Source organism: Sceloporus occidentalis, unplaced genomic scaffold, assembly GCF_023333645.1.
Source record: "Sceloporus occidentalis isolate IW3139 unplaced genomic scaffold, rSceOcc1.0.p SCAF_2, whole genome shotgun sequence".
In the NCBI taxonomy this organism is placed as follows: domain Eukaryota; kingdom Metazoa; phylum Chordata; class Lepidosauria; order Squamata; family Phrynosomatidae; genus Sceloporus; species Sceloporus occidentalis.
The window spans coordinates 156,999,108-157,016,057 of NW_028316982.1; the positions used below are offsets into that span (position 1 = coordinate 156,999,108).

The 16,950-nt window shown below is 50.0% G+C and overlaps 1 protein-coding gene across 13 annotated transcripts in view; it reads right to left on the minus strand.

Moving 5' to 3' along the window:
• The window catches only part of LOC149319174 (dedicator of cytokinesis protein 9), a 194,806-nt gene that overhangs the window by 72,928 nt on the left and 104,928 nt on the right, over positions 1-16,950 (minus strand). For all 13 annotated transcript variants that reach the window (XM_089511207.1, XM_089511208.1, XM_089511205.1 and 10 more), the window contains 2 exons: positions 10,231-10,377; positions 9,333-9,416 (listed from right to left, as the gene is read on the minus strand). In XM_089511207.1, coding sequence (XP_089367333.1) covers positions 9,333-9,416; positions 10,231-10,377 — 231 coding nt within the window. The remainder of the gene's footprint in view (positions 1-9,332; positions 9,417-10,230; positions 10,378-16,950) is intronic.

Genomic DNA, 16,950 nt, shown 5'->3' on the forward strand with positions numbered 1-16,950 from the left:
AAACAGTGGCTGAGGTAAATCGGTTGACTCAGGTGGACATGAAGAGGTTCCGTAGATATTACAAAGGGGCCAATATTGACTCTTTCTTCACTAATTTTGAGAGAATTTGAGAGGAATTAAGATTAAAGGATGAAGAAAGGATGAGCTATATTAGATATTATACTATACAATACATAATATTATATTATATATTAGAGCCCTCCCTCCATGATAACTGCCATCCTTCGGCCTGAGAGGGAGTGAACAGGCAGGCGCAGCTCCACCACGGCTAGCCTGAAGAAGAAGAGCCCTCCCTCTAGTCCATCTGCCTTGGTCCAGGCATCAGAGGGAGAGAAGAACCACTGGACCTCATCCCCTTTCCCACCATCATTCCCATCTCCTTTTGTGTCGTGTCTTTTAGATTGTAAGCCTGAGGGCAGGTAACCGTCTAATTAAAAATAATAATTGTAAGTTGCTCTGAGAACCTTTAAGGCTGAAGAGCAGGGTATAAATACCATAAAAATAAATAAATAAGATCCCAGATTTGTGGAAGACTGACAGAAACCTATGCTGAAATGAGAGCACATGGGGCACAAGATTATGAGTTATTTAAGGAGATGGTAAAACAAAGATTTGGGCTAATTCCAGAACACCACAGAAGGGAGTTTTGTAGAATAAAGAAAAGAACAGATGAAACTTTTTCTCAACTGGTGTGCCAACTAGATTATTACTTAAAGAGCTGGATAGATGGATATAAAATAACTTCCAAAGAAGAACTGCAGAGCTTTATAGGCCTGGAGCAATTCTATAATATAATTCCCCAAGAATATAAATGGCAAGTTCAAGAGAAAAAGTGCAAAATGATAGCGGAAGCAGCTCGAATGGTAAATAAATTTGTACTAATTAGAGGGGAGGACAGGGGAACACCAAAACCTAAAGAAGGACATCAGTGGAAGGACAAAAAGGACGCCAACAACTGGCAAGCCTCAAGAGATGAAAGTAACAGTGATAAAAATGTTAAACATTGGCAACAAGGAAAAAAGGCAGGAAGCTGAGAGAAAAAGCTTTGGGCCGAGAGAGTGTGACCCTGAAGCCCTTAAGAAGGATAGCTGGTCTAAGGAAAATCAGTCAAAACCCAGTCAGAGGACATGTTATTAATTCGAAAAGATTGGAAATTTGAGATATAATTGCCCAAAAATATATAGTAAGGGTATAAAATCTGCCTATTGTATACGGTCAGTTAGGCCTACAGAAAAAGAGTGTTGTCACAGAGAACATACAGATACGGTTACCATGGGGATGACAGCTGAGATAACAACTGACGTTGATAACGTATATACATCCAGGTCTTGTTTATTAGTATCAGCTGTACCTCACAATTTTAATTCAAATGACCACAGAGAATTGATACAAATAAATAAAACCTGTATTTGGGGATTTCAAGACTCAGGTTCAAAAGTGTGTATCATTAAATCACACCTGATAAAACAACAAGACCTATGCCCAGATGATAAAATATTTATAAAATTTTTAGGCAGCCCTGCTTTTCCAGTACCAGTTGCAAAGTTAAATATCTCCTTCAGGGGACACCAATTACTGTGGAGATTTGCAGTATATAATTCTATACCAGTAGACTGCCTTATAGGGAATGATTTAGAAAAGTGTATTCAGATGCTTGAGGGCGTGAAGAAGTACAAGAACTTAGCAGCTAAAGAGGAGTCTAAGAGACAGGCAGAAGATATTGTTACACCTGAAGAACAATTAAATAAATTGGAGTCAGAAAACCAGTCATTACAAGACCTTTTGGAAGAGAAAACCGAAACAATTGTTACTCTGAAGGAAAAGTTTAGATAAAAAAGAAAAGACTATTTCAGATTTAGAGGATAAAATCTCTGATATGAAACATTCATGAAAACATACTGATGAAACATGGAACGGGCTACAGAGTTTGCTTGAGGATACAAATAAACAGGTAATTCAGAAGGACAAAGAGAAAGAGCCCTTAACAAAAAAGAATGAAAAGTTACAAAATCAGATGACTGTAAAAAGAGAAATGATTTGCTTCAAAAGGCCAATAAAGGTTTAAATGACCTGAATAGCAGGAAGTTAAAAACTAAAGATCTAGACATAGAGACTGCCAGACTGACAACCATGCTGAGAATTTCAAACTCTTTTGGAAAATTGCCATAAAGCCAATAGACAAACAAAAGGATGGGAAACCATGTTTTACCACGTAAAAGCAAAATACAATACTCTCCAACTTGAAGCTTTTCAATATAAAGTCTAAGAGCCACAGACAGAAAGAAAAAGTAGATATTACACAACAAGATGAAAAAGCCTTTGAAGAGCAAATAGAAATAATAAATAAAGAGGAAAAAGTGGTAGTCATGAACAATGAGATTAATAGGTCTAATGAGTCTGCTGGGAAATTGGCTGCGATGATAAGAGCCAAGAAGAAGAAAAAAAATGAACCAAAAGAAAAAAGGTCCAAACCTCTAGGTAAATCAGCTGAGAAAAAACATCAGAGTTAGAGGAAAAACCTGCTTACAATGTCAAGAAGGCACTGAATTATACTATAATTCAGTTTCTAGTGATGTTAATAATAAAATTTATTTTTAATGCACCTCTTGTAGAAAGGGAGGACATACTTCACAAACCCCAGCTAAATAACATTTATGAACCGTTGGATCAGATAGATATTTGGATGATGTATACTAAATGGGACTTAGAGAATTCTTAGCTGGGCAACAACTCAAAGAACTACTCTAGTTCAAAGAGATTGGAGGAATCTTGAAGAGGTGAAATTAAAAAGAGTGAGCAGGTATATCCAGGACATGTTGGCGGATATAAACTGTGCTGTCACGCCTACTGATGATGACCCATATAGAGAGCCTGATGATGGCGACAGGAGACACTTTACAGTTTGCAGAAGAAGATATAAAGACTGCTCAACACACTCAAAGAATCTGATCCTGTGAAAACACCTTAAAAGGACAACAGTATAAATGAGTTAATAGACTGGAAAACCAATGTATTGTTGTCTGCCATTAAAATATTGGGGGGGGGGGGGGAATTCAGAACGGTACTGGGAATGGGAGAAAGTGGTTAGAGATAATGCTCCATCAATCTTCATTCCAATAAGAGTGAGAGATTAGAAGATTGAATATGTTGGGTAATAAATTTAAGACGAACATATAAGGATCTAAATTTAGGTTAAAATGTTGTTAATGAGTTAAAAACAAACAAGTAAAATCAGTATTAAAATATATATTTTAAAAGACAAATACAGCGCGCTCGCGCCATACGTGGGCGCACTTTACGCGGCTTGAGAATACACGCTTAAGCTGCGGGGCGCGCGCGGGGCGGAGCATCCCATTCAATTGAATGGGCGCACGCGCCCGTTGCGCCCTGCGCGCCGCTGCTCACAAGCCCCATTGTTTCCAATGGGGCTTGAGCATAGGCGGAATTCGCCTTACGCGGAGAGATCTGGAACGGATCCCCGCGTAAGGCGAGGACCCACTGAATATATTTGCTGTTGGACTACAGGAAAAGACTGAAGATACATAACTCGGTAATGGTTATCAATAAAATTTATATTGTATGTTACAGTTAAGTGATCGTCGTCTTCTTCTTGGCTTTACTTCGCGAACGAAGATTCAGGAAGGACTCATCCGTGCTTTCTACAAGCGCGTTGATGATGTTGGATGTACCCGTCGAGCCTGTGCAAAGGATTTTTCTGGTGGAGGGCAGCGTGCACAGAACTGGCCTCACCCTTTAAACCAGAGGTTCGACTGCTGAGGCCTTGACAAGCATGGACGGTGGCAGCGAGGTCCTCAGGTTGTAGGTTTGATTAGAGTTTCCTTCTCTTAGATGGCTGACCTTACAGGGTTATACGAGCACCATCTGCCCGGGTTTGGGATTAGAGTTTTCCTTCTCCTATGATGGTGGCCATAAGGCTAGAGAGCCCACCCTGCCCTTTGGCGCTCTTGGTCAGACCCTTCAGTTGTGCCAGTGGCTATTAGATGACAGTTAAGGAGTGCCCTGCTAGTGGCTATTATACCACTGCATAGCTCACAACTTCAGTAGGGTACGCAAGCCTCTACCCTACACAGTCAGAGCATATCTGGAGGGGAATAGGAGGCCAGAAGATGACAGTTAAGGAGGGAGGAGCTTCTTTCTTCAGGCTATCCCTGGCGGAGCTGGGCCTGCCTGATCACTCCCTCTCAGGCCGGAAGATGACAGTTAAGGAGGGAGGAGCCTCTTCTTTCAGCCTAGCCCTGGCGGAGCTGGGCCTGCCTGATCACTCCCTCTCAGGCCGGAAGATGACAGTTAAGGAGGGGGGAGCCTCTTCCCTCAGCCTAGCCCTGGCGGAGCTGGGATTGCCTGATCACTCCCTCTCAGGCCGGAAGATGACAGTTAAGGAGGGAGGAGCCTCTCCCCTCAGCCTAGCCCTGGCGGAGCTGGGCCTGCCTGATCACTCCCTCTCAGGCCGGAAGATGACAGTTAAGGAGGGAGGAGCCTCTTCCCTCAGCCTAGCCCTGGCGGAGCTGGGATTGCCTGATCACTCCCTCTCAGGCCGGAAGATGACAGTTAAGGAGGGAGGAGCCTCTCCCCTCAGCCTAGCCCTGATGGAGCTGGGATTGCCTGATCACTCCCTCTCAGGCCGGAAGATGACAGTTAAGGAGGGAGGAGCCTCTCCCTTCAGCCTAGCCCTGACGGAGCTGGGATTGCCTGATCACTCCCTCTCAGGCCGGAAGATGACAGTTAAGGAGGGAGGAGCCTCTTCCCTCAGCCTAGCCCTGGCGGAGCTGGGATTGCCTGATCACTCCCTCTCAGGCCGGAAGATGACAGTTAAGGAGGGAGGAGCCTCTTCCCTCAGCCTAGCCCTGGAGGAGCTGGGCCTGCCTGATCACTCCCTCTCAGGCCGGAAGATGACAGTTAAGGAGGGAGGAGCCTCTTCCCTCAGCCTAGCCCTGGCGGAGCTGGGCCTGCCTGATCACTCCCTCTCAGGCCAGAAGATGACAGTTAAGGAGGGAGGAGCATTTCCCCTCAGCCTAGCCCTGGCGGAGCTGGGATTGCCTGATCACTCCCTCTCAGGCCGAAAGATGACAGTTAAGGAGGGAAGAGCCTCTTCCCTCAGCCTAGCCGTGGCGGAGCTGGGCCTGCTTGATCACTCCCTCTCAGGCCGGAAGATGACAGTTAAGGAGGGAGGAGCCTCTTCCCTCAGCCTAGCCGTGGCGGAGCTGGGCCTGCTTGATCACTCCCTCTCAGGCCGGAAGATGACAGTTAAGGAGGGAGGAGCCTCTTCCCTCAGCCTAGCCCTGGCGGAGCTGGGATTGCCTGATCACTCCCTCTCAGGCCGAAAGATGACAGTTAAGGAGGGAGGAGCTTCTTTCTTCAGGCTATTCCTGGCAGAGCTGGGCCTGCCTGATCACTCCCTCTCAGGCCGGAAGATGACAGTTAAGGAGGGAGGAGCCTCTTCCTTCAGCCTAGCCCTGGCAGAGCTGGGCCTGCCTGATCACTCCCTCTCAGGCCGGAAGATGACAGTTAAGGAGGGAGGAGCCTCTTCCCTCAGCCTAGCCCTGGCGGAGCTGGGATTGCCTGATCACTCCCTCTCAGGCCGGAAGATGACAGTTAAGGAGGGAGGAGCCTCTCCCCTCAGCCTAGCCCTGATGGAGCTGGGATTGCCTGATCACTCCCTCTCAGGCCGGAAGATGACAGTTAAGGAGGGAGGAGCCTCTCCCTTCAGCCTAGCCCTGACGGAGCTGGGATTGCCTGATCACTCCCTCTCAGGCCGGAAGATGACAGTTAAGGAGGGAGGAGCCTCTTCCCTCAGCCTAGCCCTGGCGGAGCTGGGATTGCCTGATCACTCCCTCTCAGGCCGGAAGATGACAGTTAAGGAGGGAGGAGCCTCTTCCCTCAGCCTAGCCCTGGAGGAGCTGGGCCTGCCTGATCACTCCCTCTCAGGCCGGAAGATGACAGTTAAGGAGGGAGGAGCCTCTTCCCTCAGCCTAGCCCTGGCGGAGCTGGGCCTGCCTGATCACTCCCTCTCAGGCCAGAAGATGACAGTTAAGGAGGGAGGAGCATTTCCCCTCAGCCTAGCCCTGGCGGAGCTGGGATTGCCTGATCACTCCCTCTCAGGCCGAAAGATGACAGTTAAGGAGGGAAGAGCCTCTTCCCTCAGCCTAGCCGTGGCGGAGCTGGGCCTGCTTGATCACTCCCTCTCAGGCCGGAAGATGACAGTTAAGGAGGGAGGAGCCTCTTCCCTCAGCCTAGCCGTGGCGGAGCTGGGCCTGCTTGATCACTCCCTCTCAGGCCGGAAGATGACAGTTAAGGAGGGAGGAGCCTCTTCCCTCAGCCTAGCCCTGGCGGAGCTGGGATTGCCTGATCACTCCCTCTCAGGCCGAAAGATGACAGTTAAGGAGGGAGGAGCTTCTTTCTTCAGGCTATTCCTGGCAGAGCTGGGCCTGCCTGATCACTCCCTCTCAGGCCGGAAGATGACAGTTAAGGAGGGAGGAGCCTCTTCCTTCAGCCTAGCCCTGGCAGAGCTGGGCCTGCCTGATCACTCCCTCTCAGGCCGGAAGATGACAGTTAAGGAGGGAGGAGCCTCTTCCCTCAGCATAGCCCTGGCGGAGCTGGGCCTGCCTGATCACTCCCTCTCAGGCCGGTAGATGACAGTTAAGGAGGGAGGAGCCTCTTCCCTCAGCCTAGCCCTGGCAGAGCTGGGCTTGCCTGATCACTCCCTCTCAGGCCGAAAGATGACAGTTAAGGAGGGAGGAGCCTCTCCCCTCAGCCTAGCCCTGGCGGAGCTGGGTCTGCCTGATTACTCCCTCTCAGGCCGGAAGATGACAGTTAAGGAGGGAGCAGCCTCTTCCCTCAGCCTAGCCCTGGCGGAGCTGGGTCTGCCTGATCACTCCCTCTCAGGCCGGAAGATGACAGTTAAGGAGGGAGGAGCCTCTTCCCTCAGCCTAGCCCTGGTGGAGCTGGGCCTGCCTGATCACTCCCTCTCAGGCCGGTAGATGACAGTTAAGGAGGGAGGAGCCTCTTCCCTCAGCCTAGCCCTGGCAGAGCTGGGCCTGCCTGATCACTCCCTCTCAGGCCGGAAGATGACAGTTAAGGAGGGAGGAGCCTCTTCCCTCAGCCTAGCCCTGGCAGAGCTGGGCCTGCCTGATCACTCCCTCTCAGGCCGGAAGATGACAGTTAAGGAGGGAGGAGCCTCTTCCCTCAGCCTAGCCCTGGCGGAGCTGGGCCTGCCTGATCACTCCCTCTCAGGCCGGTAGATGACAGTTAAGGAGGGAGGAGCCTCTTCCCTCAGCCTAGCCCTGGCAGAGCTGGGCCTGCCTGATCACTCCCTCTCAGGCCGGAAGATGACAGTTAAGGAGGGAGGAGCCTCTTCCCTCAGCCTAGCCCTGGCAGAGCTGGGCCTGCCTGATCACTCCCTCTCAGGCCAGAAGATAAAGTGATAATAAATATATATTTAAAGGGGATCTTTAAATATTGCTTTTACAATGGAGAGGGAAAAACAGAGAGAGAGATATGATAAAACAAGTATTTAAAAAAATATTATATGTAATTAAAAGATTGTATGTACAGTGCTGTGTAAATTTACAGCGCTATATATATAAAGCTTAATAATAATAATAATAATAATAATGTATAACCTGATGTTTATATGATGTTATGGATATATACATAAGCTTGTTTAAGGGTAAGTATAAAAATTGGTAAAGCTTTTAAAATTGATATATTGTTTTAAAATAACACTTAAGTAATCATTGACACATGCAAGCTTGAAAAGAGTTTGAATGTATCAATGACTTATTAAGGGAGGAGGTTGTCATGAACTGACTTACAAACCAGCCAATCAGAAGCCAGAGACCCTAAGCCAATCAGGTGCTGGCTGAGGAGTTTGAAGATTCTGCTTGGCAGTTGGATTGAGTCAGTTAGGGTTTGGAATCCTGAGGGATGAAGCTGGAGTTCAGTGGGGAAGATAGTTAGTTTTAGGTCCAGAGAGGGACAGTATTAGTTCTGGAGAGTCTAGAGAGGAGAGACTCAGTGTAACCAGACTCAGAAAGAGGGGTTTGGGTTACATAATTTCTTGAATGATAGTATAGCCTGTGCAGCTGAGTTATTATTAGAGTTAAAGCCAGACTTGTGTATATGCAACAAAAGAAGGCATAGTAACAACTTCATGTCAAAGTTACCTTTGCCTATTCTGTGTTAAAAGAAACTTTTATTTAACTATCCACTTGGCCTGTGATTTAACATCCATCCACACTTCTGACCTTTTAAAACCCACAGGGGTATTGAGTCATAAAGAATTGTGAGGTGGTGGGGAATCTTTACATAGGTATGTGGAGAAAAGGTGTCTTAGCCTAGCAACAGCGGTAGCCAATCACGAGCCAGCTGCCCTCAGCCAATGAGATGCTGGCAGGGAGAGATTGGAAGTTCCGCTGTGGCAGTTAAGAACTTCAGTTAGGGCTCTGTTGAGTCCAGTGAGTGGATGCAGTTTTATGAGCTCCAGAGGGGAACTGAGGTTAAAGTCCAGAGTTGAGGGGCTTATAACCAAACAGATACTCCAAGTGAGGGAGTTATCATCAGGAAATAACCTGAGGGCTATAATGAGCCTGAGTGGCAGGATTTTTAGTTAGGCTTAGGGGAACCTAGCAGGGGAAGGACAATATAAGTGTCCTTAAAAACTGTAACATTGATAAGTTGTTGAAAATAACAAAGTTAACATGAAGAAAATAATCTTGGTTTCCCATAGGGTGGTATACAAATAAATATTAAATATTATTATTATTATTATTAAATAATATTAATCTTATCAATAAAACTAAAAAACACAAGGGCCTGAACCAATGTTTATCTGCTATCTATTCAAATAACAACTGTTTGAAGCAACTGTTTTAATAAAGTTCAGTTTTTATTTTAATTAAAAGCTTGTCTTTATTTAAAACACATCCACGTTACCATTATAAGACCTTTTGAAACGAGTTTAAAAGGTCTGTCTTTTTAGAGCGGTTGTCACATATTTTGGTGGTAGCGGTGGGATTAATAAAACCCCATGGGACTGCCATCTTAAGAAGAAATAAGGTGAATGGGTGTTTGCTTCACAGGCACAGAGATACCTAATAGTATTTCAAAATTCTATCTGAAACAAAGTGAAACTCTTATCTGCTTTCTGATGGATGACTGATTCTTTTTCCAAATCAAAGCGAGCTAGCTATTAGACATAAACTGGAAAAATGCTTAAATATTAGAACTGGGGAAACGTTATCTGTAAACATGTCTAACAGAATACAACAGAAATAAAGAAGTCCACAGTGGCAACTGTTTCTGTATTACAGTACCTTTGGATCTCCTGGAGCAAAGAAGGTGATGTAGTTATTAATTTGCTTGAACACAAATCCTCTGTCCATAAAGGTGAAACATCTCTGCAAAAGGGAAAAAAATGTTTCCAGAATATTCCCACAGCTGCTTGCAACAAAAATTCAATACAGATTAAATTAGCTTCAAGCAGCATCAGAATCCAAATATTTGATCATCACACTGGACATAAAATATTAATTTATAAGCGAAAGATTTAACCATACCTTATTATTAACATTTTAAAAAAGTTTTTCTCTTCACTACATAAAATAAGCAAACTGAACTAATACATCATAAGATAAGATATCCATAACCATAAATTAATAGTGGTTTATTACCACTTAAGGGCCCATAAATGCTAATGGAAAAATAACCCAAAACTATATTTATATTGCAACAGTATTGTATATTATATCAGCTTAGTATACGGGTGAAACAGACAAGCAAGATGGAGCAACCAGAAGCCACTCCCGGCCCAATCATCCCAGCGAACAGATGCAGCAGCCTTGAGGGCAACCTCTACCGCCATGACAAATGGACTTCCGAGCTCTAAATGCCATGCCCTTGGAGCAGTTGCAAACAGCCCCCATCTGCCCGTTTGTATCATGCCATAATCTGCTATCAAACATACAATATTCAGAATCAGTTTTTAAAGCAAAGATTTAATTTATAGCGTAATTGATACAGTCCATTTCATGACATACACCTATCCCAAACTCCAGTGTACATAAAGATTAGCCAAACTCATGACTTCTTTTAGCCACAAAATGGATCATCATTTTTGACATTTAAACAATAGATTAGAATTTCTATGTAGCTGCTTTCAATGTGTTAAATAACTGAAACCTTCTTTGGAAAGATCCACCAAAAAGTACTCACTTTTATAAAGACAGCTAGACTGTGATTTGCATTTTTTGAAGCATCTGGATTATCTTTGTACTTCTGAGTAATGTGGGGCATCAGCATATTGACAACTGTTTCTACAGCATGATGATAAGATGCAGGAAACCTCTGATTTCGTAGCAACTAGAAACAGAATAATTGTATGTTACAAATGGAAGCGCTGCTAAATTACAGTGGACCCTTGTTATACGCTGGGGTTTGGTTCCAAGATCCCCTGTGGATAACAAAATCCATGGATGCTCAAGTCCCATTAAATATAATGACATAGCAAAATGGTGTCCCTTATGAAAAAGGAACGTTGGGTACTTACCGTAAGACGTTCGTTTCCAGCATGAGAGGGTCCTGGCATCCTGAATACTGGGTTATGTACCTCCCATTTGCTCCTGTAGGCAGGGACAAAAGAAGACCGGCCCCTATATAGGGAGGAACTCACCCTCCAGGGCCTCAGTCAATAACAAGCCAAGCAAATAGTAGCACACTGAACTAACCTTTAATTGGTAAAATCAGATAACACAAGAGAATAACCTAAGTCATCTCAAGAGACTAAAATGTATGGCAAACAAACAAAAGAGATAACCAACAAACCAGCGAACAGAAAAACGAGGGAGGTCCCTCAACAGGTCAAGCTGAGCCGCAGGGTGGCACCCAGGGAGGGGCAGGATGCCAGGACCCTCTCATGCTGGAAACGAACGTCTTACGGTAAGTACCCAACATTCCTTTTCCCAGCAGAGAGGGTGCCTGGCCTCCTGAATACTGGGATTTACCAAAGCCCTCTCAAGACGGGAGGGAGGTGCCTAAGAGGATCCTGCGGCCTCAGCCACTACCTGCTGGAGGACCCTCCTACCGAAGGCCGCCTCGGCGGACTGAAACAGATCTAACTTGTAGTGTCTGATAAATGTCGAGGGAGACTTCCATGTCGCGGCCCGGCAAATCTCAGCCAATGAGGCATTAGTGAACAGAGCCGCCGAGGTAGCCGCACTTCTTGTGGAGTGGGCCACCAGTCCCTCAGGAGGGGTGAGGCCTAATGTCTTATAGGCCTCAGTGATGCACGCCTTGATCCATCTGCTTAGCGTGGAGACCGACACCTTGCGACCCTGGGACCCCTGGCGGAACGACACAAACAAGGATTCCGAAGACCTAAAGGGCGCCGTCCTCTTGATGTAAACCTTAAGCGCCCTGCGGACATCCAGGGTGTGCCAGATCTTCTCCAATTCTCTTTGAGGATTGGGGCAAAAGGAGGGCAACAGAATGTCCTGTGAGGTGTGAAAAGTCGAGTTAACCTTCGGCAAGAACGTAGGGTCAGTCCGGAGGCACACAGAGTCTGGTCTAAACATGCACAGGTCCCTGCGGACCGACAGCGCTCCGATCTCAGACACCCGCCTCGCCGAGGTGATGGCGATGAAGAAGACCACCTTAAGGGTGAGGTGTTTTAGGGATGACTCACGAATAGGCTCAAAGGGTCCCACCGTCAGAGCCTTGAGGACCGTGTGAAGGTCCCAGGTGGGGAAGCGGTGTCTAGTGGGCGGAGCTTTGTTGGAGATGCCCTTTAGTAGCCTCTTAACATGAGGGTGAGTCGACATAGCCGACGCCTTATCATGAGGCAACACCGAAGTGATGGCTGCCACCTGTCTCCTGACCGTGTTGGGCCTGAGACCCTTTTTGATGCCGTCGTGGAGAAAAAGAAGCAAGTCTGAAACTGAGAAATCGAGGAAGTTGATCCGCTTGAGTTTGCACCACCTTTTGAAGGACCTAAAGGTGGCCTCGTAGATGCGGTTGGTGGATGGGCGCCTGGATGATAGGATGGAGTCTATGACCTCGGCGGAATAGCCGCACCGCCGGAGCATGTCGCGTTCAGCCTCCAGGCGTGAAGGTTCAACCAACCTGGGTCGGGGTGAAGAATCTGGCCCTGGCTCAGGAGATCTCGGCGGTGAGGCAAAGCCATGGAGGCCGATGACATGTCCAGGATCTCGGAGAACCACGGCCGTCTGGGCCAAGCCGGCGCCACCAGGATGACATCCGAGTTGTCCCTCCGGATCTTGGCCACTAGCCTGGTCAGCAGAGGAAGTGGTGGGAAGGCATAGACCAGCGTTGAGGGCCACTGGAGATTGAGGGCGTCGACTGATTCGGCCCCCTCTGTCAGGAACCGGGACACAAACCTGGGTAGCTTTGTGTTCACGGGGGAGGCGAACATGTCTATCTCCGGTTGGCCTAACCGAAGGGCTATCTGACGAAACACCTCCGGGTGGAGAGACCACTCGCCTTGGTCGACGTCCGTTCTGCTTAACCAGTCCGCGATTGTGTTGAGCTCTCTTCGCAGATGTTCTGCCTCGATGGACATGAGGTTGGACTCGGCCCACTGAAACAGAAGGCGGGATTCGCTCATCAGATCCTTTGATCTTGTTCCGCCCTCGCGATTGAGATGAGCTTTGGTGGTGACATTGTCCGTCCTTATGAGGATTGGCTTGCCGAGAACTGACTGCCGAAACGCCTGGAGGGCCAGCCTGACAGCTCTCAGCTCTAGCCAACTGATGGCCATGGTCCGTTCTTCCGGCGACCATCTCCCCTGAATCATCTGTGGGCCGCAGTGAGCCCCCCATCCCCTCAGGCTTGCGTCGGTCGTGATCTGAACCCTCTCTGGGTACCAGATCGGCCGGCCCCTGAGGATCGCCGGTGAGGTCCACCACCGCAGGGAGTCGAGGACCAGGGGCGTCACCAACGCCCTGATGGGGGATCTTGACGCTATAGCTTCCTGAAACGGTAGGAGGAACCACTGGAGGGGCCTGGAGTGGAACCTGGCCCACGGGACACAGTCCCTTGACGCTATCATGAGGCCCTGTAGGCGGGCCAGAAGATTGATGCTGGCTCTGGGTTGGTTTAGGACCTGGGAGACTGCCGAGGAGATGGCCTGGACTCTGTCCGGTGTGAGGGAAATCAGGCCTCTCTGTGTGTCGAGATGAGCCCCTAGATGGAGAATCTGTCGAGAAGGTTCTGTGGAGCTCTTTTCCATGTTGACCAGGAAGCCGTGTTGTTCCAAGGAGCGAAAAACCTGTCGGACATCCGCCCGACCCTGGAGCAGCGACGGGCACCGGATCAGGAGATCGTCCAGATATGGATAGACGTGGACTTTGTGTGATCTCCAGTGAGACACCAGAGCCACCAAGATCTTGGTGAACACCCTCGGGGCCGATGATAGGCCGAACGGCAATGCCCTGTATTGGAAGTGACGGCCGTTGTAGGCGAACCTCAGGTAGCGCCTGTGGTCGGGATGGATGGGAATATGAAAGTAGGCATCCCGCAAGTCTAAGGAGGAAAGAAAGTCTCCAGGCTGGAGTGCCTCTAGGATAGATCTGAGGGTCTCCATCCGGAACCTCTTGTAGGATATGAACGAATTGACCCGTCTCAGGTTTAAGATAGTCCTCCAAGTCCTGTTCTTCTTTGGTACCAAAAAGAAAGTGGAGTAACAGCCTCTGTGCCGCTGAGAGACTGGAACCTCCTCGATGGCCTGGAGGTGAAGGAGGTCCCTGATGGCGTCCAGCAGGAGGCGGTGTTTGGCTGGATCGTTTGTCTTTGGAGAGGGGATGAATTTCTCGCTGGGCGGGCGGCGAAACTCTATGAGGTATCCCGATCTTAGGGTGTTGAGGACCCACTGATCTCTTGTGGATCGTTCCCAAACCTTGACAAAGTGTCTCAGCCTGGCCCCCACTGGGGGCGCCCCGTCATGGCTGTTGTTGTTTTTTTGAACCTCTTCCACCTCCGGGCTGGCCCCTCTGTTGGAAAGGCTGGCGGGCCTGCCTGGGCTGGGACTTAGAGTCGCCCCATCGCTGTCCGAAGGGTCTAGAGTCTCTGGACTGGAAGGAGGGAGAGGAGGGGGAGGCGAAGGGTCTGGAAGAACGAAAGGACTGCCTCTTGGACCTAGTCCTAGGCCTAGCCTCTGATTTGCGACCACCTGGCAGGGACTTCTTCTTATCTTTATCCTCGACCAGAACCTGGTCGAGAGACTCACCAAATAATTTAGTCCCAAGGAAGGGAGTGAAGGCCAGATTGTTCTTGGATTTGGCATCGACGTTCCAGTTTTTTAGCCAGAGCTGGCGGCGAACGGAGACCGCCGCCGCCTGGGCCCTGGCGCAGTATTGGACTGCGTCCAACGTCCCATCGGACGTGTAGGCCGCAGCCAATGCTATCTTATTCAGGCCCTGCCTGAGGTGGGTCTGTTGGGGGGGAACCTCCTGGAGGAGCTCCCTCGTCCACTGGAGAGAGGCCCTAGCTACAATGGAGGCTGCAGCCGCCGCTCTGATAGCCACTGACATGGCCTCGTGTGCCTTTTTGAGGGCAACCTCGGCTTTCTTATCTTCAGGCACCTTCAGGGTGTCCTCGCCCTCTCTAGAAAACACAGCGGAAGAAACCAAGGCGGACACGGGGGCATCCACCACCGGGACCTGGAGTCTCTCCATCACCGATGGAGGAAAACTGTAAAGCTTTTTTAGTATGCTAGGAAGGGGCCCCGAGGCCGCAGGCCTGTCCCATTCAGCCCTAATGACCTCCATGAGGTTTGCAGGGCAAGGGATCTCGGCCATAGGGGGGGCAGGGACCGGGAAGAGGCCCTCTCCCACCCTGGGTAACTCAGACTCACGGGGGGCCCTGCTCTCGACCGAGGGGGGAATGGCGAGGGTCTTTAGAGTCTTTTTTAGGAGCCTGGAAAAATCTTCTGCCTTAAAGAGACGGGCCGAAACAGCTGGAGGATCCGGGTCCCCGGCATCCTCCTCTCCCGATAGCTCACCCTCTTCAAGGTCAGCCCTGATCTCTGAGTCGGGGTCCTCCTCTAGGTCTGAGGAGACCAGGTCAGTCCGCTGGCTGTGAAGCCGCGGCCGACCGCTCTTCTCGGGGGGGCGAAGGAGTCTGGAATCAGCCTCGGAGTCGGAAAGGGAAACCTCGTCTTCTTCCCTAGGCCGCTTACCCAGCTCCAGATCAGCCTGATCTAGCAGGGTAGGGAAGGGGTCAGCGCAACCGCGGCTAGTCCCAGGGCGCGCGGCAGCAGGAGCGGGGGCCCTATTGGGACTCCCAAGATGGCGGCGCCCCTGGTCCACCCCAAGATGGCGGTGCCCACGGTCCTCCCCAAGATGGCGGCGCCCTAGGCCCTCGCCAAGATGGCGGCTGCCGCCCACGTGACCGGGTTGGAGGCTGGCTTCGGGGCACCCAAGATGGCGGCCCCCAAGGCCTGCCCCAAGATGGCGCCCGCCCTCCGCGGGAATGGCTTCGCCCTCACCGCGGGCCAAGGGAGTCGCGAAGGCGGGCTCCGAAACAGCGGAGCCAGCCAGAGCCGCGGCCCGGGGGGCGCTGGATGAAGCCGCTGGCTGCGGCTGGGGCGCCCAGGCCGCTCCAAGCGCCGACGCCAGGGCCTGGAGGCCCCCAAGGCCTGTGGGGGAAAGGCTGCTGGGGAAGGAGGAGGGGGAACCCACTCCCGGGTCCCCACGTGCGCGGGTGCTCTCCGCAGCAGCGGAGGCTCCGCCTTGGCCCCTGGCCGGCAGGGGCTCGACGGAGGGGGGGGCTGCAGAGGCCCCGCTAGCCCCTAACTGGGGCGCGGGGACGGACAAGCCCCCAAGCAGATTCCCTACGGGGAACTCCCCCACCCCGAGAAGGCTTGCCGCCTCGCGGGCGAACATGGCCCGCACCAGGTCCCTTAGCTCGCTGAGGGGGCTTACCTGGCCTCGGTTGAATGGGGTGGAGGCATCCTCAACACCTTGGGGACCTGAGCGGCCCGGGCGGAGGGGGGGTTAAGTTCAGCCCCTCGGAGGGATGGTCCCTCCACCGGCTGGACCCCTGGCTCAACCTCTGACTCCGGTTCTCCCTGGGGAACCGGCAACCCCTGAGCAGGAAGACCCTGAGTTGGGGGGGGTCCCTTCACCCGTGCCGCTAGGGTCCTCCGCCATAGCCCACCACCAAGAGGGGGATAGGCAGGGGGAGAGGGAGCAGAAAAAAGGTAATCCAAACTGTACCGCTTCGGCGGGGAAAACGAACTTCGCTGGAAGGAGAATTCGTGACCTGCTAGGAGCGTAGGCAGGACAAGACTGAGGCCCTGGAGGGTGAGTTCCTCCCTATATAGGGGCCGGTCTTCTTTTGTCCCTGCCTACAGGAGCAAATGGGAGGTACATAACCCAGTATTCAGGAGGCCAGGCACCCTCTCTGCTGGGAAAATGGAAAATCAAGGTTTGATATTTGAAACCTATACTTTTTTTGAACATTTTCAAACCGGGGATGCTTGAATCCGTGTATAAAAAAATCTGTGTATAAGAAGGGCCGACTGTATTGTTTAACCTTGGCTAATATATAAAATGGGGCTAGTATGATGAAATTCAGGACTCAGGAGAATTCTCATCTATGTAAGTGGCTTCTGACTTACCTGGAAAATACAACACAGAGGAACTAGGGACCATCTTGATCAATCTCTTCTCTATACCCAAAGACAATATTTTTAAAAGAAAGAAAGGATTTGTCCACCTAACAGTTTAAAAAGATCATAGAATCATAGAGTTGGAAGAGACCACAAGGGCCATCCAGTCCAACCCCATTCTGCCATGCAGGAAATCTAAATCAAAGCATCCCCATTGACATGGCCATCCAGCCTCTGCTTAAAGGCCTCAAAGGAAGGAGACTCCACTACACTGAGGGAGTTTGTTCCACTGTCAAACAGCCCTTACT